General features: G+C 41.5%; 1 protein-coding gene and 1 non-coding gene across 2 annotated transcripts in view; one reads left to right on the forward strand and one right to left on the reverse strand.

Annotated features, from left to right (window-relative positions):
- Window positions 1–1,069: 1,069 nt before the first annotated feature.
- Window positions 1,070–26,903, reverse strand: part of unc13a (unc-13 homolog A (C. elegans)) — a 41,023-nt gene continuing 15,189 nt past the window's right edge. Inside the window, exons 11-45 of the mRNA XM_068319329.1 lie at window positions 25,654–26,466; window positions 25,220–25,313; window positions 24,295–24,341; window positions 24,028–24,106; window positions 23,287–23,292; window positions 22,995–23,069; window positions 22,670–22,889; window positions 21,689–21,916; window positions 21,305–21,446; window positions 21,010–21,179; window positions 20,761–20,876; window positions 18,599–18,762; window positions 18,312–18,465; window positions 17,966–18,034; window positions 17,314–17,403; window positions 16,640–16,774; window positions 15,646–15,779; window positions 15,459–15,544; window positions 15,170–15,296; window positions 14,962–15,058; window positions 14,155–14,298; window positions 13,970–14,047; window positions 13,762–13,839; window positions 13,478–13,566; window positions 13,246–13,392; window positions 12,657–12,780; window positions 11,497–11,502; window positions 9,346–9,375; window positions 7,461–7,517; window positions 7,251–7,331; window positions 6,658–6,805; window positions 5,869–5,925; window positions 2,288–2,380; window positions 2,014–2,173; window positions 1,070–1,925 (exon numbers count right to left, since the gene is read on the reverse strand). Of these exons, the coding sequence (XP_068175430.1) occupies window positions 1,637–1,925; window positions 2,014–2,173; window positions 2,288–2,380; window positions 5,869–5,925; window positions 6,658–6,805; window positions 7,251–7,331; window positions 7,461–7,517; window positions 9,346–9,375; window positions 11,497–11,502; window positions 12,657–12,780; window positions 13,246–13,392; window positions 13,478–13,566; window positions 13,762–13,839; window positions 13,970–14,047; window positions 14,155–14,298; window positions 14,962–15,058; window positions 15,170–15,296; window positions 15,459–15,544; window positions 15,646–15,779; window positions 16,640–16,774; window positions 17,314–17,403; window positions 17,966–18,034; window positions 18,312–18,465; window positions 18,599–18,762; window positions 20,761–20,876; window positions 21,010–21,179; window positions 21,305–21,446; window positions 21,689–21,916; window positions 22,670–22,889; window positions 22,995–23,069; window positions 23,287–23,292; window positions 24,028–24,106; window positions 24,295–24,341; window positions 25,220–25,313; window positions 25,654–26,466 (4,627 nt within the window). The 3' untranslated portion in view covers window positions 1,070–1,636. The remainder of the gene's footprint in view (window positions 1,926–2,013; window positions 2,174–2,287; window positions 2,381–5,868; window positions 5,926–6,657; window positions 6,806–7,250; window positions 7,332–7,460; window positions 7,518–9,345; window positions 9,376–11,496; window positions 11,503–12,656; window positions 12,781–13,245; window positions 13,393–13,477; window positions 13,567–13,761; window positions 13,840–13,969; window positions 14,048–14,154; window positions 14,299–14,961; window positions 15,059–15,169; window positions 15,297–15,458; window positions 15,545–15,645; window positions 15,780–16,639; window positions 16,775–17,313; window positions 17,404–17,965; window positions 18,035–18,311; window positions 18,466–18,598; window positions 18,763–20,760; window positions 20,877–21,009; window positions 21,180–21,304; window positions 21,447–21,688; window positions 21,917–22,669; window positions 22,890–22,994; window positions 23,070–23,286; window positions 23,293–24,027; window positions 24,107–24,294; window positions 24,342–25,219; window positions 25,314–25,653; window positions 26,467–26,903) is intronic.
- trnak-uuu (transfer RNA lysine (anticodon UUU)) lies at window positions 3,398–3,470 on the forward strand. The gene has a single exon. It is a non-coding gene; the product is annotated as a tRNA-Lys (tRNA).

Here is a 26,903-nt window from a genome sequence, read left to right on the forward strand (position 1 = left end):
AACATTATTTTTTGACATCACATTAAATTTAGCAGCTAATTGTGGTCAAATAGTCAGTTTACCAAAATGTGAGTAAATGAAAGCTTCTGGATGCGCATACAGCAAGAATGGACTGAATTAGTGGACATCTTATGTTCACCAGTTCAACTTGTGAAATTAATAATATTTGCATATTCATGTCTTGTAAGGGAGAAGGAGCAGATTTAAAAGCATATCAGTGTGGTCTGACATACAAAAACCACCTCAGAGACATATTAAATATTTTTTCAACTCATGGGGGGGGGGGTGTTCAGGAATAAGAGGTAGCGGTCATGTTTCGCTTCTTCTGTCGTGCTCCTCTCAGACAACCAGTAGTGGGTTTCTCTATGGAATGTCTGCAGCACTGTAATGCAAAACTACTGAAATGACCATCAAAGATATAATAGAAATTGTCTTAAAAGTCAAAGACACAGTTCTAAATATGTGTGTCCTCACTGTGTTATTCTGAGCTTGTAATGGCTTCCTGTGATAACATCTGAGGGCAACATGAGGGGTCACAGGAGGTCAACATCTCACAAACACGCTCACACATTAGGAGCTTCACAAGCTCGAAGATGCAGATCACACATTTACACTCATAAAGCAATCGTTCTCACGCGTGTGTGTTCCTGAAGGCGTGTCTTCATCAGCTCAGCGTCGCTATTCAATCGCTATAGAGTAGGAGGCAGACAGACTGTACGAGGGTCAACGAGACAGAAGGCATAAGGGTGTCAGGCAGTGTGCTCTCTGTCACAGGGTAGACAGACGTGAAAACAGACAAGGACAGTCATTCAAGTACCACATGTCCACCCAATAATCCTCTAGAGAATTAAATATATATCTGCTTAGGTAGATTCTCATCCATCCAGTCCAAACAACTGGACTTCAAGACAGAATTTCAAACCTCGGAAAGAAGTCCAGTTGTTTCTGATTTAGACTTTGAGGATTAATTTATGTCCCTCATATATTATATTTATAAATCTAATTATAAAGAATGCAGTAAATAAATATTTAGTACTACCTTAACTACATAGTGCTTAGTTCCCCGTTCTTCACGCTCATTATTTGGAATGTTGAGGCCTTGCAGCCACTTAATGGATCAGCTAGACGGTTGGTCCTGTTGTGCTTATGGCTGGTCTCGGCGTATTTCAGCAATAATTTGTTGGCACTTGCGGTCCCTTCTGTATGTGGGTGCAAGCCAGGGAAGGGTGAGAGGAACTGGAAAGTAGAAGAGCTCAGACATCTTGAGGTGGGGACACAAAAAGAGAATCATGTATAGGTTAGATGAGATTCTTCTCACCCTAGCCTGTCAATGCGAGTGTGGAATGATCCCCCTCTATGGATAGAGGAGCGCTAATAGATGCTCTATGATTTAAATCTATGCATTGTTCATCAAAAGAACGGCTGATTATATCTGCAACAAATGGTTTAGCATTGTGTCCTTTCCACTGAAATGAATATATTTACAGCACTGGATGTGTGAGACTGTTGTCTGTGCTTTTCCAACACTGGATCATCTGGGCAGTGGATAGCAGTGGCTCAGGGGGAGCTCTGGGGCAGTTGGTGGCCACGTCTGATTGAGCCTCAGACGGGGTGGTTTTAAATTCTCTCGGGTTTCTTAGCTGCGGCCCTCCTCTGCAGAGCGCTGGTCCGACTTGAGCTTGACGAACTCCTTGGCCACGTCATCGTTGTTGCGTTGCGAGAGGATTCGCAGGACGGTGAGGCCCGTCTCGTCCATGTGGATGCGTTTACCCAGCGGCAGCCAGCAGGCCACGCTGCCTTTGGAGGCTACGTCCTTCAGCTGCAGGACGGCCATGCCGACGGTACGGTCTTCTCGTGCGAAGCAGTAGTCCTTCACACACACCTGCAGCTCGTAGCATTCTGGACCCACTTCGTTACTCAAGGTGCTGCCATGGAGACGAGGGTCAACAACACATTGTAATCCAGACAACCATTAAAATAAAAGAAGTGATTATTTACAGAGTCTTTACTCACAAAGTAAAGGTTTCGTTGTATTTCGGGGCCCAGCTGTTGTTCTTGGACTTGGTGGCGTACTTCCTCTTCTTGTCGCTGAGGTGGGGGCCGATGATGAAGACCTCCACAAATGGTCGGAATATTCCCTGGGTCTGCCACCTCAGGTCATTGGCAGCCACCACTGAAACAAGGAGAGAGAAATCGTCAGGCCTTATTCAGGGATTCGTCCCTGAATATGAAACTCACGAGAACCGACCAGTTGTTACTAAGACAGACGACACATCTTCTTCTTTACCTTTCACTGTGACCTTGTGCTCTCCGGTGTTGGGGTGAGTGAAAATCTCCACGTGGATGGACACCTCTCCGACGGCATCATCCACCCCAGAGCCTGACGAGACAGACAGAGCGCAAGGAGCTCATTAAACTCCTTGAATCTGGCAGCGTGGATTCCTTCCACAGACCAAACACTGACACAAACCATTGTTCCCTCTGCTTTTGAACCTCCTCCTCGAGGTTACAGATAAATACCATTTCAATTTAAACTGAACATTGAAATAGATTTGTCTGTAAGCCATTGGTTATCACAATATATTGTCAAGGCAGACATTTATATAAAAATAATCAGTGTTTAACAGGAGGAGTTGAGTATCTGCTTGTGCATATGTTGTGGTCTGGAAGTGGACAATCAGACTTAACTGCTATGAATGGGCGTAACTATAACTGATGCAGTCTCTACAACTACAATCCAGAGGTACATAGCATAAATTCCTTCATGAGAAGGAATTTATGTAGTCTGCATTGTAATTTGACATTGCCTTATTAGATTTATGTTATTCGGCAAAATGAGATTTAACAGTTTGGATCCAGATGGGACAACGATTGGAGCCCACTCATGGATGCAAGGTGTCTGTTAGGATGTAGCGTGGGTAGAGAGAGAGACAGACAGGAGAGAGGTTAAAGAAAGTGATCTGACCCCCCCTCACCCCCACCCCACCGACATAGATCAGGTCAGGGCATGCTCAGATGGATGCATACAGGTGGACACACCCATTCCTTGGTAAACTATTTTACCCAAGCATGGTCAGAGGTGGGATGGAGAAGTCTAAGTAGAAGACAGAACCTGAACCCAACTCTAAAACAAAAACATTATGTTTGCCCACAGAGTAGATTCACATGAGGAACTTCACATCTGTTGCTTTCACCTTGTCTTCAAAACTGAAGCATTTACTGGAATGAAATGAAATTATAATAAGGAAAGAAAGCCAAGTCAGATATAAACCATTTGTGATTTGTGCCGTTTGGTGATATGAGCGTTTCACAAACCACTTGACAAGAGTTAAATTTATATCAACAACAAGTAATATTCTTGTTACTGTTGTAACTTGTTGGTGTTCTTGTTTTCAGAGCCTGGATAGCTCAGTCGGTAGAGCATCAGACTTTTAATCTGAGGGTCCAGGGTTCAAGTCCCTGTTCAGGCAGTAAGATTTTAAAATATTTCCCCCTCAGGATTAAAGTAATCTATCTACAGTAATGAATACTGCAAATGTTTACATCTGGTTTTGTTTTGTGAGGTCAAACATAGTTTTAAGATGTTCAATCCTTATACCCAAAATGAGCTGACTTTGGCCTTGGAATCTTTTAAAGAGGACAGTGACGGCTCCATTCAGGCTCCGGCTCATTTGTCTGGGAGGGAGACGGTGGAAGAATCTTTTCTCCTGGTCTCTTTATACTTGTGTGCTGCTTATTGAACACGTGGTTGAGATCAATACAACTCCAGAAGGATACAGTGACAGAGGGACATTCATTTTCAATGTTTTAATTAGTGTCTTCGGTCTGTTCGATGGCATCTTTGCAGCCTGTGTGTGCATTTTCAACTGGCCGCCCACTAAAAAAGGTGTCTGTTGGAGTTAGACGGCAGAGTGTTCCTGGCACGCAGATCTCAGTATCTCTCCAGGGAGCATTATGGGATTGCTGGTCCTGCTGCCAGCAGGACCAAAGAGAAAAGCAGCCATCCATCTGGCCTTGTCTACTCTGTGGAGGACGTCCATAAAAGATGAGAAAGAAACTTTTCAGCCTGTGAGGCAGGAAGATGTTGCCAAGAAAACTCAAGCTTTTCTTCTTCTTCTTCATTAAACTCAGCAACCAGAGGTACAAATTTAGTACCATACTGAAGATCTACCCCAGAATAGACATTCAATCTCAAACTTGTGTTCTGTGATTGTGGCAAAGTATTCCCTTAGCTCACGGAGTCTTGATCATTTCAGTCATAAATATTACAGCTCGAGGCAGTCGTGACCGATCAGCAGCCGTCCATTCAAAAGAATTTAGTCAGCTGAGCTGCATTTAGTCATCTTGCTTTTATCGTTGAAGTCTGCCTAGCAGGAAGTTGATCTTGCTATATTCAATGATCCAAAAGATGGTAGGAAAGCCAAAGACACATTTTGTTTCATGTATATATCTGCACTATGGAAGCAAAGAAGAATCCTAATGATTTCAGTGGCCAGGTAACTTGAAAACCATCGGCTAAATTTGTTGTAATTCCCTTCTTGGAATCTTCTACAAGGACATTTCATGTTTTCCAACAAAAAAAAAAGAAAAGAAAAAGAGAAAACGATTAACTTTATTTCAAGGGGCACACATTTACTGTATATGTCCTTCAAATAACACGTCCGTATTCCACTTGTTTAACGATATTATTTCCTGATCTTCATGGTTGAGTTGGTCTCATAAGCTGATCAGAGAAGTTCAGACACGTGACTGAAAACTCTGAATTTTGTGTTCACAATTCTATGATTCCACATAGTAATTCCCGAACTGAGATTGAACTATTTTAGCGACCTCTGTTGTCACCCTGAGAGGTCGGTCAGGACGCTTGAGTGTGTGTGACATAAACTGAAGTCAACACACCGATACTGAACACGTGGAGCTCCTGCATCATCCCCTGCATTTGTGGGCGAGAGTCAAATCCCTTGACATGAATCTAAAGTGACAGTAGAAATTAGACCTGAGGTATTGCTTCAGATTGCCTCAATCTGTGGAGGAGGCGGGGGGCTCAGAATCCTTCCCCATCACTGCGTCACGCTGCACGTGGGGGGCAGCCATGTGTGCGAGCTGGTTGGTGTCCATCTTTGTGTTTGTGTGGCGATAGAGCAGGCAAGGACAAGGAGCCCTCCCAGACAAACCAGAGCCATCATTGTCTTCAGAATACCCCCTCATCTTCCTCATAAGTGCCTTTGGTATCCAACACAAAGGGAAGGTCAGTAACACTGTGGAGAAGCCTTTCTTCTCCTCGCTGCAGGAATGCACTAATACACCGATGCTTCTGCTTCAGCAACCTTCAGGACCGACTCACTCGGTCACATTGGCTCTGCTCATCGTCTTCCTCTCAATCATGTGCACACTCACGCACAAGCACTTCCACACACGCTCACACACCCTCGGGCCTCTCGGGGTGACATCATGCCGCATCGGGATTCCTCCACACTTTGATGCATTTCTATTCTGGTGGTCTGATGTCAGCGCATCATGCTTTGGTGTCTGCTCATACATACGGGCCCGTATGTATTCAGCGCAGCTCTGTACATACAGACATCAGCGTCTACGTCACATGCATGAATGCATAAAGTCTATGTTGTCATTGCTGTGGTGGGTGTGTGTGTGTGTGAAGTTTGTGTGTGCAGGAATGCAGAGAGAGGAAAAAAGGGAGGGGTTATGTTCAATCTGTGCATTTCATTTGTCTGTCTGGATGAATTTGAGCAGGCAGGGGGGGGTTTCAGGATGCACATGGGAGGTGGAGGGTGGAAGGAGTTGGGCTTTGGTCTGGAGGCTTTCTGGTAGTCCTGGATGTCTCAGGCCCTCAGCCTGAATGCCACATACCCTTCTCTGGGTAAACATCCTCACTAGTGGTGAACCTCACCCCTTTCCCGCCGAACACTGGCCCACAGACGGGACAGAAGGAGGGAGTAGACAGAGAGAGAAGAAACACGTAGAAATATGAGGAAAATATGAACAACATGACCAGTGATGTGAAAAAGACCAACATTTACAAGACTAATCCCTAAAGATGGGAAAGAAGCACGACAGCTTTCTTTATGTTTTTTTTTTTTTAATGTACTAAACAATCCTGCAACAATGCTGAAATGGATCTACTGCTTTAAAAATGAGCATTGGTGGCTTCAAAAACCATACCATGTTTCTCTAATTACATTTTAAAATACCATCCACTCAAACAGCGTTTCTATCAGCAGTGCTCAGGGACAGTGTTTCAGCCCTCCTCCAGTAGGACGGAGGCTGAGCAATTGAATCAAAGCAGTGAGAGAAAAGAGGGGGTGGGTATTTATTCTTTCACTGCAAATAGCGGTCAGATCATGCAAAGAACGGTCTCTGGATTTCCGGAGGCTGTCTACCAGGAGAGCAAAGAGAAAATGTTGTGCTACAGCTTTGATTTCATTTTCTACATTGTAGTTTCTTCAAAGACATTTTCAAGATACAGAACTCAGTCAGTGTTTGGGATATCCTAAAAGACACTGAGAGCACAGTAAAAACAGGGATACAGCAAACACACGCAGAGAATAACGTCACATTAGAAAAACTACACACTTAAATGAAGATACTGGAAACGCAGACAGACAGAAGAGCATCCCAAGCTGAAGAGCATTTGCTTACCTTGTGCATTCTGTGACTGGACAAAGGTCTTAATGAGTTTGTCTGTAGCTTGTGTGTAGAGGGACAGGGCATAGTGTAGAGACTGGAGGTCCGGACTCTTCTCCAGGAAAGTCTTCTTCAGGCCCACACCGCCAGCGTGGAAGTATTGCTAAAGCACACGGACAGAGGCAGAAGGGAAACCAGATTAAATCCCACAATATAAAAGTTAAAAGAATAATTCAGCGCTGCAAAGACAGTTTGAATAATTGATTCCTATCTTGAGTCTGTTTGTGGTAAATTATTTATTAACGCTCACAAACTTTTTTTTTTTTTGGTACCGATAGTCTATTCTTATTCTAATCTTAATGTTTGTAGGTTAAAAAAAAAGTGAATGACCTGCTTTTACTAAAAATAAATGGAATATTGTTTACACTTGTCAGAAAAACAAGATTAAATCTTGACTTCAACTGAATTCTACTGAATTCTACTGAGTTGCAAATGCTAAAATGATCTGAATACATAATTTGTCAGTACTGGAAAACAAAAGTTAGCTGCTGCCACGTGTTAGTCTTGGATGTTAGCAGTGACGGTCCATGTTTGTGTAAAGTGTTCACCTTAATGGTGTCCAGGGCCAGCTCTATCACAGCACACTGCTTGGGTGTGAGCGCTTTGGCCTCCTCACGAACCATGTGCTCCTGAAGACAACAACCAAACAGCAGACATGAACAAACTTTTTCTCTTTTTATTTACACTAATCTCATATTTCTTCATAATTATAATGCTGATATGGTATGATATTTGCTGTGGGTAAAAATACACTCTACCTTCAACTTGGACAGCTGACCCAGCTCCTTAGCAGCATTGAAGATCAGCTGAGTGCCCTGTCAGGGAAAGAAAGAGAGGAAAGAAGAGAGAAGAAGAAAGATGCAGATAGGGGGAGAGGAGAGCATTGTTATTTCCATGACGACAAAAACAGGCAGTAAAGGGCTGAGTGTCACACAGAGGACAGCAACGTCTCACACACACACATTCATAAACAGTCACTCTAAGCTGCTCTGCACTCGTCAAGGCACATTTCCCTTCAAGTGTTATCACTTATATCTGTTTTACTCTTTCTATACCATGATACTGCATTGCAACACAGACACACAGAGACACACACAGAGACACACACACACACACAGACAAACACACACACACACACACACACACACACACACACACACACACACACACACACACACACACACACACACACACACGCTACAGAATGTATAGAGGGGAAAGTGGCTCAGCTCAGAGTGAGGGCAAGAGAGAAGACACACGAGTGCAGGTGCACACACACAAACACACACACTCGTAGCAGCTTTGCAGTTGCAGTGTGTTGTACGCAGTTATTAACTAGATGCTATCTATTGTGATGCAGTGCTGTCAGAGATAAATATATCACTAAGAGCCGAGGCCTGCACCTACACATGCTGTTTGTGATTAAAGGCAGCCTCTAGATTTAATCATAGAGGCTTGTTGTCCTGTAACCCCAACACCCTCTGCTATGCACTAAAGTAAAGTGACAGAAGAGTGGGTCAATTTTTGGTTCCTTCCTAAAAATAACCCACTATTATCTGACACTACCTAACATTTGAACTGTAGAGGCTAAAGCACCACAAAAGTCCAAACAGCAATGTTTTGCTCGGCATCTTTGACTTATATTACTTCATCGATTCTTATTTCATCCCTGTTTTGTGCACATTTTTATGTATAATCTTTCCAAACAAATCAAAGTGGGAGTAGGGTATGTACTTAATCCTTTTTGTATCTGGATTACTTTTTTACTGTATTCATCATTACGAGACTTTTTTTTCTTTTTTTTTCTTCTATATTTTCTAATTTCACAAAACGTGACAGTAGGACAATCAAAAATAAATAACCAAGTATATTCAACTCATGGTTCTCCATATTCCAGACCCAGAAAATTAAAATTCTGCATGTAGTATCTGCTGGGTGGCCATATGTTTTGGGTCAGTATGGAGGAGGGTACAGTGACACTGTGCTGCCACCAAATTTTGCTGAGATACTGCAGATTCAGTCACCCAGATGGTAATTAGAAACTGTTTTCCACTGTTTTAGTGACAAGGCTGTAGTTCATGGTATGAGTTCTTTTTAGTTTTATAGTCAGCATTCTGTAACTTTGAAAAAGTTTAATATACTGTATATACTTAATATTTTTTCTCCTGCAGCAATGAAGACAATAAATTAAATCTTAATCGAACTAACTTTACCCCTTTATAGGGCATTCATTGAAATTGAAATTAAGAAGTTCAACGTTACAGCACAAAATGCAACTTTATTTCTGTTCTGAAGTTTTTCATAAATTTTCAAACCTGTCATGTAACAAATCAAATCAACACAGTAACTTGCCCAAGAAAGAGTTAACTGATACTGGAATTGATCAACTCCTTATTTTCAGTGCATTTGGTCTATAAATGTCTCCATGTCGTTTAGACTAGGAGTCTTCCTCATCCCTGGTATAACACTACACAGCATGGATGCAGCTCTACAGAGGGATTTTGTTTCCAAAACTGAAATAAAAAATCAATATTTTTATTGTTTGGATTGACTGGCGAGCTGAGGGAGAGACAGATGGGAGACAGAGCAAAGACATAGAGGAGAGAGACAAGACACATTGATCTGAAGGGATTTAGTCCTTACATCACTGTGAGAAGCACTCTTCAGCCTCCCCTGGAAAGAGAGCATGTGGTTAATACTTACTCTCACTGACTACATGGAAATATGCAATCAAAGGTGGATGTGAGGTGGATGTGTTTACAAAGTATACAGAAAGTGAGGAAAGCTTTCATTTAGCTTATCAGCTAGCCGTCCAAAGTAACAAGACCATGTGACTTATCAAATAACCAAAAGGCAGTTCAACCAGATGCTGGTTGGCAGAGAAGAAAATATAAATGTTGACTGGACTAAAAGGATACTGACAAAATCTACCTGAACAAACCCCTTTTTTGAGGTCACATTACTGTCCTTTTTTATAGCGGCCTTCAGTTATGTGGCTTCATGTCGTGGCCTGATATTATTCCCAGGCCATCTGGTGATGAAGTCACGAAAACAAACCAACAACCAAAGAAAATAACCTCACAAAAATAGAGGAAAAGTTCACATATGATGCTATAAAATATTGCAATGAAAAATAAATATCATAGAGAAATAGAGTTAGATGAGTAAATGTATACCAAAAGCTAGAGTAAGCAGCCAATTAGTTTAGCTATTAGTGTAGCTGGACATATCTATCTAGCGTTTCTCTGTGTAATGTTTAAGAATCAAGGAATGCTGGTCACCGCAAATCAGCAAAGAAATATTGTGCATGACAACCACAAAATTCACAAATTGAACAATTCTTTTTGAATGAAATAAAAGTAATATAGCATATTGATTGGCGAGCTTTAGAGGTGCTGCTAGGTGGCGAAAAGTTGTTTCTTCCTTCCAGTCCTTAGGCTAACATTTTGACTAACTCCAAGTTGTCACTACATACCAACACACAGATATGAGAAAAGTATTAATTTTCTCAATTAACTGCTGATAATAAAATAAATTTTATTTCTTTAAATTTCAAAGTATTCAAAGAAATAACAAATCCATCATGGATTAAATGGATCAAAGCTCTATGTGATAATCTGACATAACAATACTTCAAATTTGAGGCTTATGAAATTTGTTGTGTTGTGTGTGTTCGGGTGAGTACATATAGTAATTATACACTTGGACAATGCTATATGTTTACAGTGTAATAGCGTAACAGTTAACAGTAAAGAATTAATCAGAAAAATGTTTTAGAAAAAATTAGCCACGCAAGAAAAACATCAATGATCCAATAATAATATAAAACACTTATAAAATTTTAAGCCTAATTTTTTTAAAAAAACAAAGTTTTGAAGATGTACACCATAATTTTAAAAAATGTCTGTATTAGTTAACACATTTTGTTGAATTCTGAAGAAGTCAGGTACGATGTAATTCGAGTGCATAGTTCACAAATTAAAAGTCGTCACCTATGGCACAGCTTTAAGAGCAACATTTACATGGTACTTTGAATGCACCATTATTGACCGATAGCAGAGTTAAAGTTTGAACATCTTTTTTAGATTAAGTGACATAATAACAGCCATAAAATCATCATAGTAGCAACAGAACATGAAACCAAACCAGGACAGACCAACATGACAGGTCTGCACAAACATACAGTACAGTACAGTGTTGTACGGTATACTGAGAGGACTGCAGTGTAGAAATAGATCAGATGCAAGCAACAAACCCACAGTGAAAGGTGGGAAGGAGGGGCAGGACAAAGTTCAAACAAGTAGGTGAGGTGGGGACGGGGGGGGGGGGCAGGGAAGGAGAGAAGAGGGGGAGGTCAGGACACCAAGCCACTGAGAGATCAGAGTCACCCCACCAGAGTTTCAGTAAAAGGACACAATGCATGAGAAGAAACAAGGCAACACCAGGCGTGAGAGAGGAGCTCCACTTCCTGTTTGAGGAGAGCGTTCAGGAAGAAAAGACGATTGAAGAGAGAGCCATTGATTGCTGGAAATTGTTGAGGGAGAGTGGGACTAATTAGAACCAGGAATGCACCATGCTTCTGTCTTCTCAAAAGAGAGGCAGTGTTGGAGAGGACAAGAGAAGGAGAGGAGGAAGGGGGGGGGTGAAAGAGAACTGGGACAGATCTGAGGGGCTACAGGAGGGGAGAGGGTGTGATGTGGGGTAAAAAACAGGGGAAGATCGCAGCCACATATAGCAGAGACCCAACCAGCGTGGACGAACAGACAGACACACACGCAGGAGTGCTGTACTTACAATCATCTGTGGAGGGAGAGCGGTGGGAGCGGGATGTAATAGTAATCACAACAACAACCAGAGAGAAGGGTCAGTAAAGCTGCCAAGAGCCCCACATCAATAAAAAAAACACAGGTTTGGGCCCCAGGGCTGGGGGTACATGGACCAATGGATACCTGTCTGAAGCCTCAACTAAGTATGGGAACAGAAGGTGCAGCAAATAACTTTACCATTACAGAAATGTTTAGATTATAGTAACTATTTCAGCTGTTACCAGCAATTGATATGAGAAAGTACTGATTCCAATGAAGACATTAACGCTAAGCGCTCCCTATCTTCTCCTTTCCTTTGGACAGAGGCTAACAGTTCAACCAGTAGTGCTGAAACTGGTATGCTACACGCTAACCAGAGAATAATCAGCAGTGATATGAGGCTCTTCATTTAATTAAAAAAAACATAAATAAGAACACACATGTCAAAACAAAAAGAAAACAAGAGGCTGCTTTCCAAAATGTATGAATTCTTTTTGGGAGGTGGGCCAGATCCTCTGGGCAGAAACATTTTGCCACCTTATATTGTGGGTCGCTTCTGAATCAGGAATCTCTCCAAATAACTGTTGGCTGACATGCTGGAGAGCAGCCATGAGCTGGTGTTAGAATGATATGGTACACTCCTTTCTTTCCTCCATTTTTTTTTCTTTTTGATCGTTCGGATGGATGAAGGCAGAAGGAGATGTAAATAAAATGTGTGAGGGGTTTAAGGAGTGGATAGGATGTCACGTGTTGGACTGTAATAACACATAAACATGTCTGCCTTTGTGCTTCCTTTTCTCAATCTCCACCTCCTCTTGTCTTTTATTCTTTAGGTTGCCTTAGCAGTTGGACATGTGTGTTTGTACATGACAACTTGTGTGTGCATTAGTTCTTCTGTACATTGTTCTTCTGCTCACATCTCATTGCAACTTTCACACTAAATTAAAATAATGACTGAGCCCTCTGGATAACTGATCCTACAGAGATATAATCTATGTCATTTCCCACCCCACTAAAAACAAGCATCCCTGCTTCATTTACAGCAGATACTGTGAGAAATGAGAGCCAGATTAACAAGTGTTGGCTGAGCGTTATCGTTGTGCACATCTGTACGGCTTTATGTGTTGTCACAAGTCGGAGTGTTCTCACCGTTTGGTCCGTGAGCGGTGGCAGAACGATGGTCTTCTCCATGGTGTTCATCACCAGCTTCCAGAGCTCTTTCAGAACACGTTTTAGAACAGTCTTCTCACAGATCTTGGCAAACAAAGTCAGGCTGGCAGGAGGGAGAGAGGGAAGGAAGGGGGGGGGGGGGGTGAAAAATATGCAGCAGAAGGAGACAAACACAACAACAACTGATGAGACACAGGAGTTGTCTGGTACAGCTGCAATGAGTTATTAATGCCTTTTTGTAGTTTTTGGATTTACGTCCATGCCTAGTCGGTATTAGAAAAGATTTTTGGTTTAATTAATAAAATTATCATTTAAAACTTGCATTTTGTGTTAAGTAGGGTTGCTTTTTTTATGTCCAATTTTGTTAGAAGATCTGACAGACCCAAGTCTGAGATACACACAAAAATATAAGACAAGAGGAGCAGGTCCAATAGTTTCTCCCAGCTCTGGAGCTTTAAATTGCATTTTGACAACATGCAATTTTTTGTTCTGCACAACAATAAAATATATCCTCAAAGCTGAACAATCTGTGTGTTCTATATTCCACTTGAATTGTAGACAAACTCACTTGCTGTCCAGGAACTCCATAATGGGCTGCAATACATTGTCAGCATCCTGGGCAACGCTGCTGGCATTCCCGACATTTGAGGTTCCCTTCACCTGAGCAAGGATGTCACCCATCTGCTTCACATTCTCCTCTATGTGAGGCTGGAAACTACAAAAGAAAAGAAAAAGAACTTTTTAATGTAATCAGACTGTTTAAATGCGCATCATGACACTGTATTGAAGCGTATTTCTACCTGACAGAGAAGACCCTGCTGAGATCATCCATCACATTGTTCAGTTTAACCTGCAGGTCCTTCAGGATGTCACTGGCCTCTACACAAAGCTAATGCAATACATGGGACACACACGCACGCACGCACGCACACACACACACGCACAGTGCAAGTTAGAGTGACTGGACAGCGAAGTCTTAATGACACGAATGAACAAATTAAAATTGAAAAAATATCTCAACTGTGTGAACGAAATTGGTTTGGAGTTGGAACTAAAGAGGTGACAAAAACAGTGAATTACTCACATCTTTTCCACCCATTGCTTCGAACATCTTCTCCAGCTGAACTCTCAGCTGTTGGATGTTGTTAATCAGGATGCAGGGCTGAGGACAGAAAGATCACCTGTCTCTGAAACATCATCTTGTTGGCATAAGATCCATTTGTACAACATCAATTCTATTTATATCACTGTAAGTCTTTTTAGAGATCAGTGGATGAAACCGGTCTACTCACCACTTTCTCCATGCTGACATAATTGGCAAATAACTTGGAGATGATGTCAGCGTAGGACAGAAGCACATTGCTGATGGTCTGAAAGAAACATATAAAAAAATTATTTAATATTACGCTGCTATCTAATAGAAAATTACACATTTGTCGTACAATTTGATTGTTAGCTGAAATTCTACTGCGTCTACCTTTGCAAATCGCTTCATGTAGTGTCCTACGATCTGCGGATCTGGACACTCCAACTTCCTGATGATTTCAAAGCTCTGGTTGAGCTGGGAGAACACGTCCACCACCGAACAGGAGAACAGAGCATGTTCGGATGTAACCTGGAACTGTAGAGTGGAAAATGTGGCAGAAGATTAGAACAACAAGGAATGAAATAATGGGGAAAAGATGTGATTAAGCACCCATGAAGGTTGACGCTGGGAAGATGTTTCCCAGCAAGACGTGACCTTGGGCACATTAGACCATAAAGCAGAACCATTAGATGTTACATCTAAAGGTAGTTTTGATATTTTTCTCTACATGTACAGAGTCTCAGACCTCCTTGAGCCAACCTTGCAGCTAGTTAGACATCCATCAGCTTACAGGTGGCAGTTTCTCTGTATTTTATTGTAACTGACTGCTAGGTAGTGCCTGGCCCTAATTGGCTGAAGGTAGGACTGAAGGTGTTCCTCTGGGGAGTCTGGGTAATGAGGTGAGGACAGCTTTCCTGCAGTTAAAACTTTGGAGTAAGGCCATTAATTCACAAGATCCTGCTGTCACAGAGTCAAATCCCTCCTTGAATACGTGAATGTCTTAACCGCTTCCATGGAGTTTATATGTGATGAAGCGCATTGACTGAGGCAGAGCAAAGTGGAAGGTGAAACTTTGGCTGATAACTTTGAGCATGAGAGGAAGAACAAAGGATGGATTATATAAGTTCTGCCTGAACACCAGTGGAAACGCAGTGTTGAAAGGGAAGATAGAGAGAGGAAAGGCTGAAGGATTTTTACCCCATCTTTTTTGTCTCTCTCCAAAGCACCGTGCAGGAAGTCCCGAGACACTTCTTCGTTTTCATCCAACCACTGAATAACAAACGGCTCAAACCACCTATGCAAAACAGAACATGTAAATGAAATCACACATGAGGAGGATTGTTAATTTATTTTAATTTCTGTTACACTGGCGATGCCAAACAGTGTTGGATGAGCTGCTACTCACGCAGGATATTCAGGCACCCTGCTCTTAAAGAACGGCAGGTCTTTGCAGTACTCGTTGTATAGCCACTTGACCTTGAAATGCAGGTTCATGTAATCTGCACTCTTGCAGAGGCGATTTTTTTCATGTTCTGAGAGCACAAATAAAGGAGACAAATACATGTAAACCGACTAAACCCAAAGTGTTTGTGGTGTTTGTGTACATTTGGTAAGTACCAATGGTTTATTCATCTATCAAGGATTTGTGCTTGGCAGTCTGCTCCTAGAATCAGTTTGTCTTTGATTTTACCCACCCTCCATTGCATACTTCATATCCTGAGCAAACAGGTTCCACATCACTTCAGCACTGATTTTACCCACATTTAACTCCTGGGGAAATCTTGATGATGGAGAGAAGAGAAAAAAAAAAGTTATTTATTACTGAAAAAGGAACCAAGTGTAGATGTAGATAAGATACAACTAACAGGAGTAGAGACATACTGGTTTAAGCAGGGTGTGTAAGAGTTCTTGTCCTCTTCAATAATGGAGACGATGAGTGTGATGAGTTTGGACCAGAAATCCAGATTCTTGATGCTGGGTCCCTGCTCCTCTGGGGGCACAGCACCCTGCTTAGCCTGGAAAGACAATAAATGTGTAGATATAGACAGAATTTTTTTAAAATTATTTTTTAAAATTAAATGAAATTAAATTAATTTTGCTCTGACAATGAACTTTTTAACCTGCAACATTAAATGTTTCAGGGCCATAATGTACACCAAACCTCTACATGCTTGTTAGATAAGTCAACCAATGGACCAATGTCCTACAAAGAAGGGTTATTTAATAATGTGTAATAATAATGTGCAATAATATTTAGTACTTTTAATGGGGATTTTATCACTGAGGTAATCAGCCTCAGCTGTCTGTACGACTTCCTTGAAACAACTGAAAATATGCAGGAAGAAGAAAATAGCCATAAACTGAGTGCTGCCAGGGTTTGAAGAGTGAGATTTAAACAAAATATAGCGTCGTCCCTCTAGAGGTAATGTTTTATTCAAAGGCAAAGAAAAAGCGTATTTGTGATTCACAAGGGAGTCAGAATGGGGCCGGCGCTTTAATGAGGACTCAGAGCAAGAACTAGAAATCCCTGCAGAAGTGATGGATGGAAGAGCATGGTGTGCTCACACACAGGCAGGCACGCACGCTTGCACACACACACACACACATACACGCACACAGAGTCAGAGTAAGCAAACCCTGAGAAAACTATAGAAATCAAGTGAAGAGAAAAAACACATAAAGTTAAAATAAATCGTTTTATACCTGTAATTTGATTATTTTAAGACGTCTTTTACATATAAAATCGGGGAGTTCACTGCAATCAGTGATTGAGTGATTGATTGTGAGTGATTGATTGTGATTGTAATGTACTATTTACATCTAATTCATTGTGGACATCTGTCACTGTTATATAGCAGAGAGCGCTTCCTCTTACCGGGTCTGTCTGATACTCGCGGCTGTACAGCTCATGGCAGTTGTTAAAGATGTACTCGTAGGTGGAGTTGAGACAGGCTTTGACACAATCCTTCACCACCTGACTGGCTCTGGGTGGAGACTGAAGCTCTTGGACCTGAACTCAAACACACAACAACATCAATACACCAGATCATGTCTTGTCTTTAATGAATAATTTAACACCATCAGCTGCTACCATCAACTTGGTTTTGACATTGTACATGAATGACTCTGCTTAGTGTCTACACATGCTGGAAGTATTTCATGGTTATTTTACTCACTGTTGTGTTTTACACATAACTGCAACACACCTTCCGATTTATTCTCTTTTAAACTCACTGGAAAGTCTCTGTTCTGATGACTTTTTACTCTTCAGTACTGAATTCTCAAAGCAGACATGGAGCACGAAGAGGAAGATTTTGTGTTTTCTGCACCTACTTCTTTTAATAGACTGTTTTCAAACTTCACTTTGATGACCCTGAATGACTTTAAGATGAAATCCATCCAGACTGTCAATGTGTAAATGTTGTCTGGGCTTTTTTCTTTGTTGTTTTAATTTGTGTTGGAACTGTTTGTTACTGTTCCTCCTGTTCAATCTTGGATCTTCACTGACATTCCTGGTTCAGTACAGCCTTAAGAAAAGGGGTATGATACCTTCATTCTGAAGAAGGTGATACTTGTGAGGAGGTCCACCGTGGATTTCAGGTCCTGTAGCCTCTCTGGACTGCTGGCAGGGAAGTTGTTCTGCAGTCAGACAGGAAAAAAAATGAAGTGAGACAGAACACATCCATCATTGTCCTGTGTGTTTTTGTCTATGGGCACCATCCAGCACGGCAACACAACTTCCACTGTGACAGCACTTGTTAGTATGTGGGGGTGCAGTGTTTCCTGAATATGTCTGTGCATGTTTTAGAGGAACTGTCACTGTAATTAACACCTCCTCCTGCTTCGTTTCTTCGATTTCCACAAAGGGAAACAAAAAGAGAAAGAAAAGCCAGGAGAGAAAGGAGAAGCACAGCAGAGAAAATGAAGGGAGGAGGGTTGATAATGAAGTAGCTATACTACACAGTAGTTGTTCACCGCACAAGGAATTTATAAATACATACTTTGTGTGGTATGAAATCTGCAATTTTTAAATAATTTTTAATGATTATCTTTATTTTTCAACAGAAAAGTCTTTTGTGTCCTACGTAAAAGATTTTCTCAAATTAAACCAAAACCTGAATGGCACATCTTTAAATACCTTGAGCGAATTACGAACTTTTAACATAATTCTAGTGCAAACAGTAGGATGACAGAATCTTACTCGGTACATGGACAGGTCAATCCTCAGAGAGTTGTGAAGTTGGTCAAGAAGCTTGACAAATCGCTCTTTCTGTGGGAATTATAAAACACATGGACACAGGGTTTCTCATTACTGCATATCGAGCTGACACACCACACTGCTTCATTTATGAATGCTAAGTCGTTCCACAGAAGTTAAATAAATTAGCTTATCGTTAAAAGAAAAGAAAAGAGAATACTGTAGAGTTTTATGAATACAACAAAGAAAACACAAGTAATTTTTAACATTGTGTATTTTTTGTACGCTTTCCTGCTGGATTGACTGAATGTAACTATGGCACCTCCTGCATTTATTGATTCTGACTCACCCCAAAGTTAGAAGCAGCAAAGCGATCAGAGGCTGAGACGTTGTTTGTTGCCTGTGTGGTGTGAGCGTAGTAGGCATTGATGTTGGCCAGCAGAGTACTCATCACTGCTGGCACACCCGGGCACATGTACTTAGATGACAGGCAAGCAAAGTGGCTGTAAGAGATTGACAGATATGTAAGCCCAAGCAGGTTTATGTGTGAAAACAGCCAGAAATGCATGCAAACACAAAGGGTTTTTGTGACAAGATTGGGATATTGTACATGCAGCTGTTTACACAGGAACATACGTCATGGCCTGGTAGATGGACTCCACTCCGTAACGCATGGCAAACTCATCTACAATCTCCTGGGGAGTCTCCTCAAAGTAGACCTTCCATGCGTCATCCCCTTTGGCATCAGGGATCTTCACCACACCGTTATTCTGGATGTCGGTCACATAGTGGAAGAGGTTCTACAAAACAGAAAGCAGGTTAAGCATCAGAGAGAGGAAAAACAGAGACTGAAGGTTTCAGCTATCATCACACATTTTATGTAGTTTATTGTACAGACAGAGCAAATCACAACCTGTATTGAGATCTGATGATATTTAACTGTATTGACTGTAAAACATGATGACACTGTGAAACATCCTGAGCTGGCTGTGTGGTTTATGGTCACTTATGTGCAGCGTTAACAGCGGTCATTGGTCAGTTACGGTTCATCTACAAAGAGCTGTTGAGTAATGGGTCGAGTAATGACTTCATGGAAGCAGCGAGTGTTCGGCAATCAATCAGCAGAGTTTCCTGCCAGACGAGAAATGTGTCGTACGTCTGGGAGCGATCTTAAACCCGTGAGAGCAAAGAAAACTTTACGGCATATATACGTTGGTTTAATTTGAAATGGATCCGTTATAAAAGTGAACATCAATCGCACAAATTTAGACGCGCATAGAAGTTCAACCGTAAAGCCAGATTCCCATGATGACCAAATACTTAATTTTGATACCCAGTACAATAGCTGAGACTTATCCGTTTTTCAATGTTTTGTTTGGTTATTAAGTTTTAGAGGTTACACAGAGTCCTTCTTTTGTTTTTATTGACTGGAAAGTTTTAGCCTAATGATAAATATGTCCCAGTGATTGAAAACAGACAATTCCTAACAGAATAAGAGAAAAACAGTTTACATTTTGTTGAAAATATACAAGTGAGCACAGTAAAGAAACTAGTAATGAGATGGACATCATACCCTGTTAGGTATGTGTATATGAATACTGTTTACAGACAAGGGTTCCCCTAATCATGCCTCACAAAATAGGATGTGAGCATAAAAAAATTGCCTCATGGTAAATGTATGGCAGAGTAGAGCAAAAAGACATCTAGACAGATACAGTGGTACCTCTACTTACGAAAGAATTGGTTCCAGAAATTACATAAATGGAAAATTACGTAAGTAGAGACGCGTTTTCCATGCAAATGCCCTAATCCGTTCCAAGCCCACAAAAAATACGACATAAATGTTTTATAAAGCATAAAAATGCATCAAAACATGTAACAAATTCATGTTACGATGAGATTATTACACAATAAATGGGAGTTGTGCATAACGTAAAAAACAATGAATAGAGTAAAGAATAATAATGACTGTCATTTACCTTATAACAACTGTCCCCATTGTTTTTTGCCCTCTTTGGTTCATCGCTCCTGCCTCATGATGCTGAACAACAGAGTGAATTCCAGTCCTCCTTCTGAACTTCTCCAACCACCCACACGATGCCTTAAACTCCTTAAACTTCCTTTTGTTTTAATAACGTGGTGATTGTAGATGCATTACGGACATATTCTTGGGCGACATCAATCAAACGCATCCCTTTCTCATGCTTTTCTATCATCTCTTGTTTTGTTTGTATGGACAAAAAACCTCTTTTCTTCGTCTTTTCTTTTCCTCTTTTCTCCGTCACTTTCTTGGGGTCCATCGTGAATACGTACTCAAAAAGTTATTATATTTGCGCAAAACTATCAGAACACCTCACGGGTCGAGTGCCGAATGCCGAAGACACTACATAAGCACCGTTCTAGCTCCACACAGAGGTGGAGTGGCATCCCTCTTAGCCAATGGGATGCCAGGAAGATACGTAATAGGTAATAGCCAATGGCAGAGCAGCTATGAGAATGTTGCGTTCAGGAACCTGTGGGAGATTCGGGAATCAGCCGATACTGTGTTTTTATTCGAGTATCAGCCGATACTGTGTTTTTACATTACGTAAGTCGAAATTTCTTTCATAAGTAGAGGTAATATTTTCCTGCTGAGAAATTTCGTAAGTAGAAAATTTCATAAGTAGAGACATTCGTAAGTAGAGGTATCACTGTATATATTTTTATATTTACTCCATATTAATGGGTAAATACAAAAAATTTAATCAAATACATGTCTAAAAGTACATTAACATTATTTAAATGCATGCTGAACTTACTTCATGCAAACACGTGTATTGAACATGATAGGGCGCCACCGTCTCCTCTCCTTTGATCTCTACATTGATGTGCATGCGGATGGCTCCTGACACAGCAGATTTGTCCGTACGCTTGTCTGCAAAGAAATACAAGAAATACAAGCGACGCACTTAAACAACTGGTTGCTGCAGTCGTGTATCTGCAAGCTAAGTGTGCTGATCATAGCGGTAAGAGGTCGTGGTATCAATATGGTTTGTGATGTGACTCACCCAGATTGTACCACACATCCATCTCACCGCTCAGGGTGCGGACCTCAATGATAGTTTGACCAAGGAAGTCATCCGACTCCCGCTTAAACTTCTGCTTCACACGAGACTTAATGTCATCGTCCTCGTCCCAAACTCGTACCTTGATGCGGTCTGAGGAGTTGTGGCATTCGCTAAACACACAGAGCCAGAAAGTTAGCCATAGCCATAACCTGAACCTAACCAGTACTATTTCTAATACTACTACTAATATTAGTAATCTTTTGAATTTCACATATTGCATGAGGCATTTACTCACAAATTAAACGTCTCCTCCCAAACTGGGTTGAGGTTGCCGTAGATGGTCTTGGTCCTCTTTTTGGTCTTTCCCACCTGGACGGTCACATAAGGATCACTGGAACCCGTTTTATCCTTGGCTTGTAGACCCTGGGCACACAATACTAGAAAGAAAAGCAGGCAAACCAGTCAGTTTCTGTGTGTGTTTGAAGGCAAACAGTTGCCCATTAAATCAGCTGACCTTCTGCTCGACTGCCCCACAAACAACACCTGAGCTCTTTCCTCACTTTTCCCACTGACATCGATTCTTTACGGACACAAATGCTTGATGCTGTGGCCTCTAATTCAAATTTTGACAGACTTTATTCTCTTAAAACTAGCGTTCCTAATCGACCCCCACTCTCACCTGTGATGCTGATCTTGGCTGACCATTTCGAGGTGCCATCAAGAACACTCTGTTTGATCTGCTTCATCTGGGTGACGTGGGTGGCCTTGATGATGCCGAACACCTCCTGAATGAGTTCAAAGATCTCTGGTTTGTTTCTCTCACGGATCTTCATGCGGTCTTTGAGAACCATGATGATGTTCTGAGTTCGGTCTTCCGCACCATGTTTAGAGCTCTTCTCTGCTGCTCCTGATCGGAGAGAAAATACACATCAAGTACAAAACAAAGTGTAAAACGAATACAAATGGTTTCATATGAGAGATATAACATCAAACATCCCTTAAAACAAACACAAGAGCATAGAAGGATATATTTCTATGAATTAAAGGCACATTTAAAAAATAAAATTTCATTATATCAAACAGAACCGAGAAGAGGACTGTGTGGATGAAGAAAAACCTGTTTATATTTAATCATCGGACAGGCAGACACATTTGCAGACCTATGAAAAGCTGAGTAGAGGGAGAGGTAGAAAACCACAAAAGACAAATGATTTTTAATATCCTCTCAGGAAAACAAAGCACATAAGGAAGCAGGAGTGAGAGAGTGATGAGGATTCTGCTTGCACCGATGAATACAGATAACAGGAAGTTGATGGAATAGATAGTTTCTTATTGTTATTAAGATTTTTTTTAAAAACAAGTTCTGACATTACAAAACAAACAAAGCTCAGCTCTTTTGAACATTATATCATATTTCATTATCCTGTGTTGATACAAAATGGCATTGTGGATTTGGTTCCTCTTTTATATCCCAGAATTTATTATAATAATTGACTTATTCCAAAGAAATTAAAGAAGTTTTGGTTATTGGGTTTATTTATTATAGTGCCTAGAGTTGTATGTGAAGACTCTGTGTATGAGTGAATGTGATGCTAACCTGGCTCTAAGTGCTTATAAGGCTAACTGTTTAAGTGGGGGTGATGGTCAATATTTTACTTACTTTGCAAACAATCAGCATTAAGGAGATCTTGGCACTTTTCGTGGCATTTGACTCCACACTCGGTACAACGCATGCCTTGACGTGCGATACCCCACAGCAGTCCTTCACACTCGTAACAGTAGGTGGGCGTGGTGGCCGTCCACACCTCAAAATTGTGAGGGGTAGTGCAGGAGATGGGATATATGAGGGCCTGGAGGGTTTTCTTGTAGACATGACTTTTCTGCAAGCACATATCATAGGGGAGTAAAGTTTTAACAAAGTTTTTGTCCATTACAATGTTTTATTGTTGGTTAGATGTGAATGAATGCTGCAACTGAGCACTGACCAGTTCTTCGTTATGCAGGGTGCTGGACGTCAGGGCTGAGGTGATCCCTGCCTTCCTGGAGTTCTGCACTAATGACTGAATGGCAGGAGAGAGGTGGGCTCAGTTTCCTTCAGCTCTCACCTCAGTATATGATAATGCTTATTGAGACAAATCTCATCTTATGGTAATTTTACAATGAGTAATTAGAGCAAACCACAAGAGACGCCGGCAGAATGTAAAGTGAACAATTTCCTTTTATAATGATGAAACTAGTTAAAGTGTTTTGACATCAAACGGTGTTGGTATTACTCACCATAGCCTGTGGCAGTGAAGTGAACGTGGGAGGAACAAGAGAGACATTTAATATTAGAAAAAGCAACAAAAAGGAACTTGCATAGATGCAGCAGATACACTAAGAAACGATTCATTCACTGTGTGTATATGGCCGTTATTATGATGGTATTATAACTGGTATGATTGGTTACCGATTACTAACTCCTAGAACTATTCACTACTGGCTACACAAAAGGTTTTTTTTTTCCACTGGTGAAAAGCTAAAAGTTCCTCATGATGATAAAATAATATAACTTTAAATGTATTATAGAATAATTTTTTCCCACACTCTGTTTCCTAATGAGAAAATTAAAAAAAACAAATCTTATGGATGAGACATCCTGGGCTAATAAAAGCTCTGTTATATGAGCATCAGGACAGACATCAGTATCTGTCAGAGGAAACCTCTGGCCTTCCATGTAGACCTGAAGCCCTGGAGCTCACCCTGTCACGCTGTAATAACAGGGACAGCCTGTTAATGGAGGGGAAGTAGAACAGTGGGCTAGAAAACAGGGATGAAAAGGACTAAAAAAGGAGAGATGATTAAGGAAAAGAAAAATATGGTAGAGATAAAATTAGAGATAGCTGCGGAGAGTCAGATGGAACACTGGAGCAGATCTGACAGATGAGAGCACTGATCGCTGACCTGTGTGACAGATGGACTTGGGAGGCATGAGACACTCAGTCAATGCTAATATAAAAGGTTAGTGCAGAAACTCACCAGATCTCTGACTAGAGGCATAGCCTTCCTCTTCCTGAGGTCTGGCATGCTGTCGATGCTATAGAGAGCGCCACCCATTCTGGAGACAAAACATGCACAGTGTAGGATTTGACAAGAGCTATTATTTCAGCTGCAGTTATTAACCTGGACCTGGCAAATCAATTAGACAATGAATGCATTCAGAATTTAAGGCCATGGGGTTGCCTGTTAGTGGCTAACTTATAGATTTTCATTGACCAGACTCGTAACAGTGTAATGGTTACTTACCCCGCTGATAAAAGCAGAGAGGCAATGCCAACACTTTCTCCTCGGGCCTGAGTGGAAACAGAGAGATTACAGCTGTGGCCAAAATATGGGAAGCCAATTATATTACAGTAATTTATGTAGTCCTGGGATATTGATCTTCTGCACCTACATAAACATAACTGAGAGACAATGAATGGTGTTTGTTCACTAAGAGCATTTTTCTCTAGTTGTTGTGCCCACAATGACGTAAGTGTTCCCAGAATTCACAAATACATAATAAAATTGTGGTGCAAACAAGTTATAGAAAGAAAAAGGGAAGGGGGATTGGGAGAGTTGTACGGCAGAGCTGTGTCTTTATGATTCAGTGGGGCAATTATTTATAATATTGAATGGCTTATCTGTGTTTGAAAATCAAAGTTGAAATAGATTAAAGCCAGATGGCCATCTGTGTAACCATTCTTCTAATTTCATGTGGCATAAGAATTACATAGAGCCTTGATGCTTTATTGAAAATGAATGCAGACAGCTAACAGCAACTTCCTATGAGCTGGTTGTCTCTCCTTAAACGTACACAAGCCACACAGGATGCATACCATAGCATTTTAAATGATAAACACACTACTGGCTGCACCCACCTGAGCATCTGCACCAGCCATGGGGAAATCAGAATGGACAACATGCAAATTGCTACGAGGATGGCATACAACTGAAAAGAAAATAATGAAATGGCAAAACAGTACAAGGGGTAAACAGAAACTATTAAATAAACACAAGACAATATAACCTATAGCAATAAACAACAAAAAACTTTAAAACATGGTGGACCAGTCAACAAAAGCTGGAAAAAAAACCCCACTAACAGTAGGACATGCAGGTACTGATGCAACAAGTCATCCAGCTCATATCCTGATCGCAGACTTTTCAGTTTAACACACACAGACTGTACCTCTTGCAGTTGTAGCCGTACTCTACTGAAAAGTCGGAGCCAGTTGGCTTTGGCTCTAGCAGGTCCAGGCTCCATCATTTCCCTTTTTGGAAAGCTGAAAGAATAATTGATAAAGGGCCGACGTTGTCAAACAGTCAATCACACCATGGATGTAGTTTTTATGCTTTCCAATGTTCCAAATATGCCAGTTTCCCCTAAAGCTAACTATAATGTGTGGAAATGAAAAACAGTGTTTACCATGTAGAAAACAGATATAAGTTAATCTTTTTAAGATTTTATTACCCATCTCCAGGCCCTAGAGTCTTTTTCCTGTATCCTTCCATTGGCTAATGGGCTGTTGGTTGTTGTTGGTTGTTGTTGGATGAAGGATGTGACATATGAATGTGTAAAAACTGTATTCTACTCTGTGAAGCTGAAGGTGTAGAAACACTCGCCTCGGAATGGGGGGCTCTGCTGATTTTTCCTCAGCTGGGGGGACGCTTTCCACTGCAGGAGGCGGCTCGGGGGCTCCAGGTTCCTCAGACAGGACTTCAGACTTGGGCTCAGGCTCCGGGGGCGGCTTGATATCTGGAGCTGAGACCTGTGATGTGGTGGTGAGGGTGGGGGTAGTGGTTGTAGACTGAGTTGTCTGGGTGGGTGTAAATGCAGGTTTAGTGGAATCAGCACTGAAAGGGGGCAATTTGTCATCCTGTGTGGTGGGAGGTAGACCGGGAGCTGTGCTGGGGGGCTGAAGGTGATCATTAACTGGGCGCTGCTGATGCAAAGAAGCCTGCTTCTCCAGTGGTGGTCTGGTGGCTGATAGACCATCCGTGGGGGGCAACTGGGAGGGGGCAGTGCTTGTGGGTGTCGGGGTGTAGGGTGGCTCCTGGTCTTCACTGAGCGTGCCGTCCAGTGGGTACATATCCTCATCTTCCTCATAAGGCATTTCATTCTCATCTTCGTAGTTGTACTCTCCTTCCTCCCCGTACAAATCGCCCTCCTCCTCAGCATACAGCGCCCCCTCTTCACCACCGTCTTTGAGGTAGTCTCCCTCATCACTGTAGATGCCCTGGGGGTCATCCCCGTCCCAGCCTGGTGAATCCTCTTTGCCGTAGCTGACTGAGGAGTGGCACGAGTGGTAGGAGTCGTTTTCGTCGTAGAACTCCGACCCTCGCAAGCTCTCGCCGTCTTCGTGAACAAACTCCTCACTGAGCTGAGAGCTGCCTCCACTCAACTCGCCCGACGAGGCATAACGACTGTCTGAGGGACTGAAGGGAGAGGGGAAATACACAGACCTGTGATAAGAACGTGCCCAAGAAGATTTAGAAGTAAATTGGAGATGTTCCCACAAAAAAAAGACAATAAGGAGTTTATCTGTCACTGTGACATTTAAGGAACTTGTGTTGGGGCCAAGGAGGGAGAAAGATAACCAACAGGAACAGAGAACACAGGATCATACACCATACAAAAGTTATAAATAGACCTATCCAAATGAAAGAGAGTAAGGGTAATTTATTAGCCTGGCAGAACAAAAAACAGCCCCCCCCCCCCTTTCACAGATACATAATATTCATTCACAATGATGAATGAGGCTGTTGGAGACTGAAACAGACCAGAGTCATTAAAGATTTGAGACACATGCATAACCAACCTAACACAAACACACACACACACACACACACACACACACACACACACACACACA

Source organism: Antennarius striatus, chromosome 7 (assembly GCF_040054535.1).
Source record: "Antennarius striatus isolate MH-2024 chromosome 7, ASM4005453v1, whole genome shotgun sequence".
Classification (NCBI taxonomy): Eukaryota; Metazoa; Chordata; class Actinopteri; order Lophiiformes; family Antennariidae; genus Antennarius; species Antennarius striatus.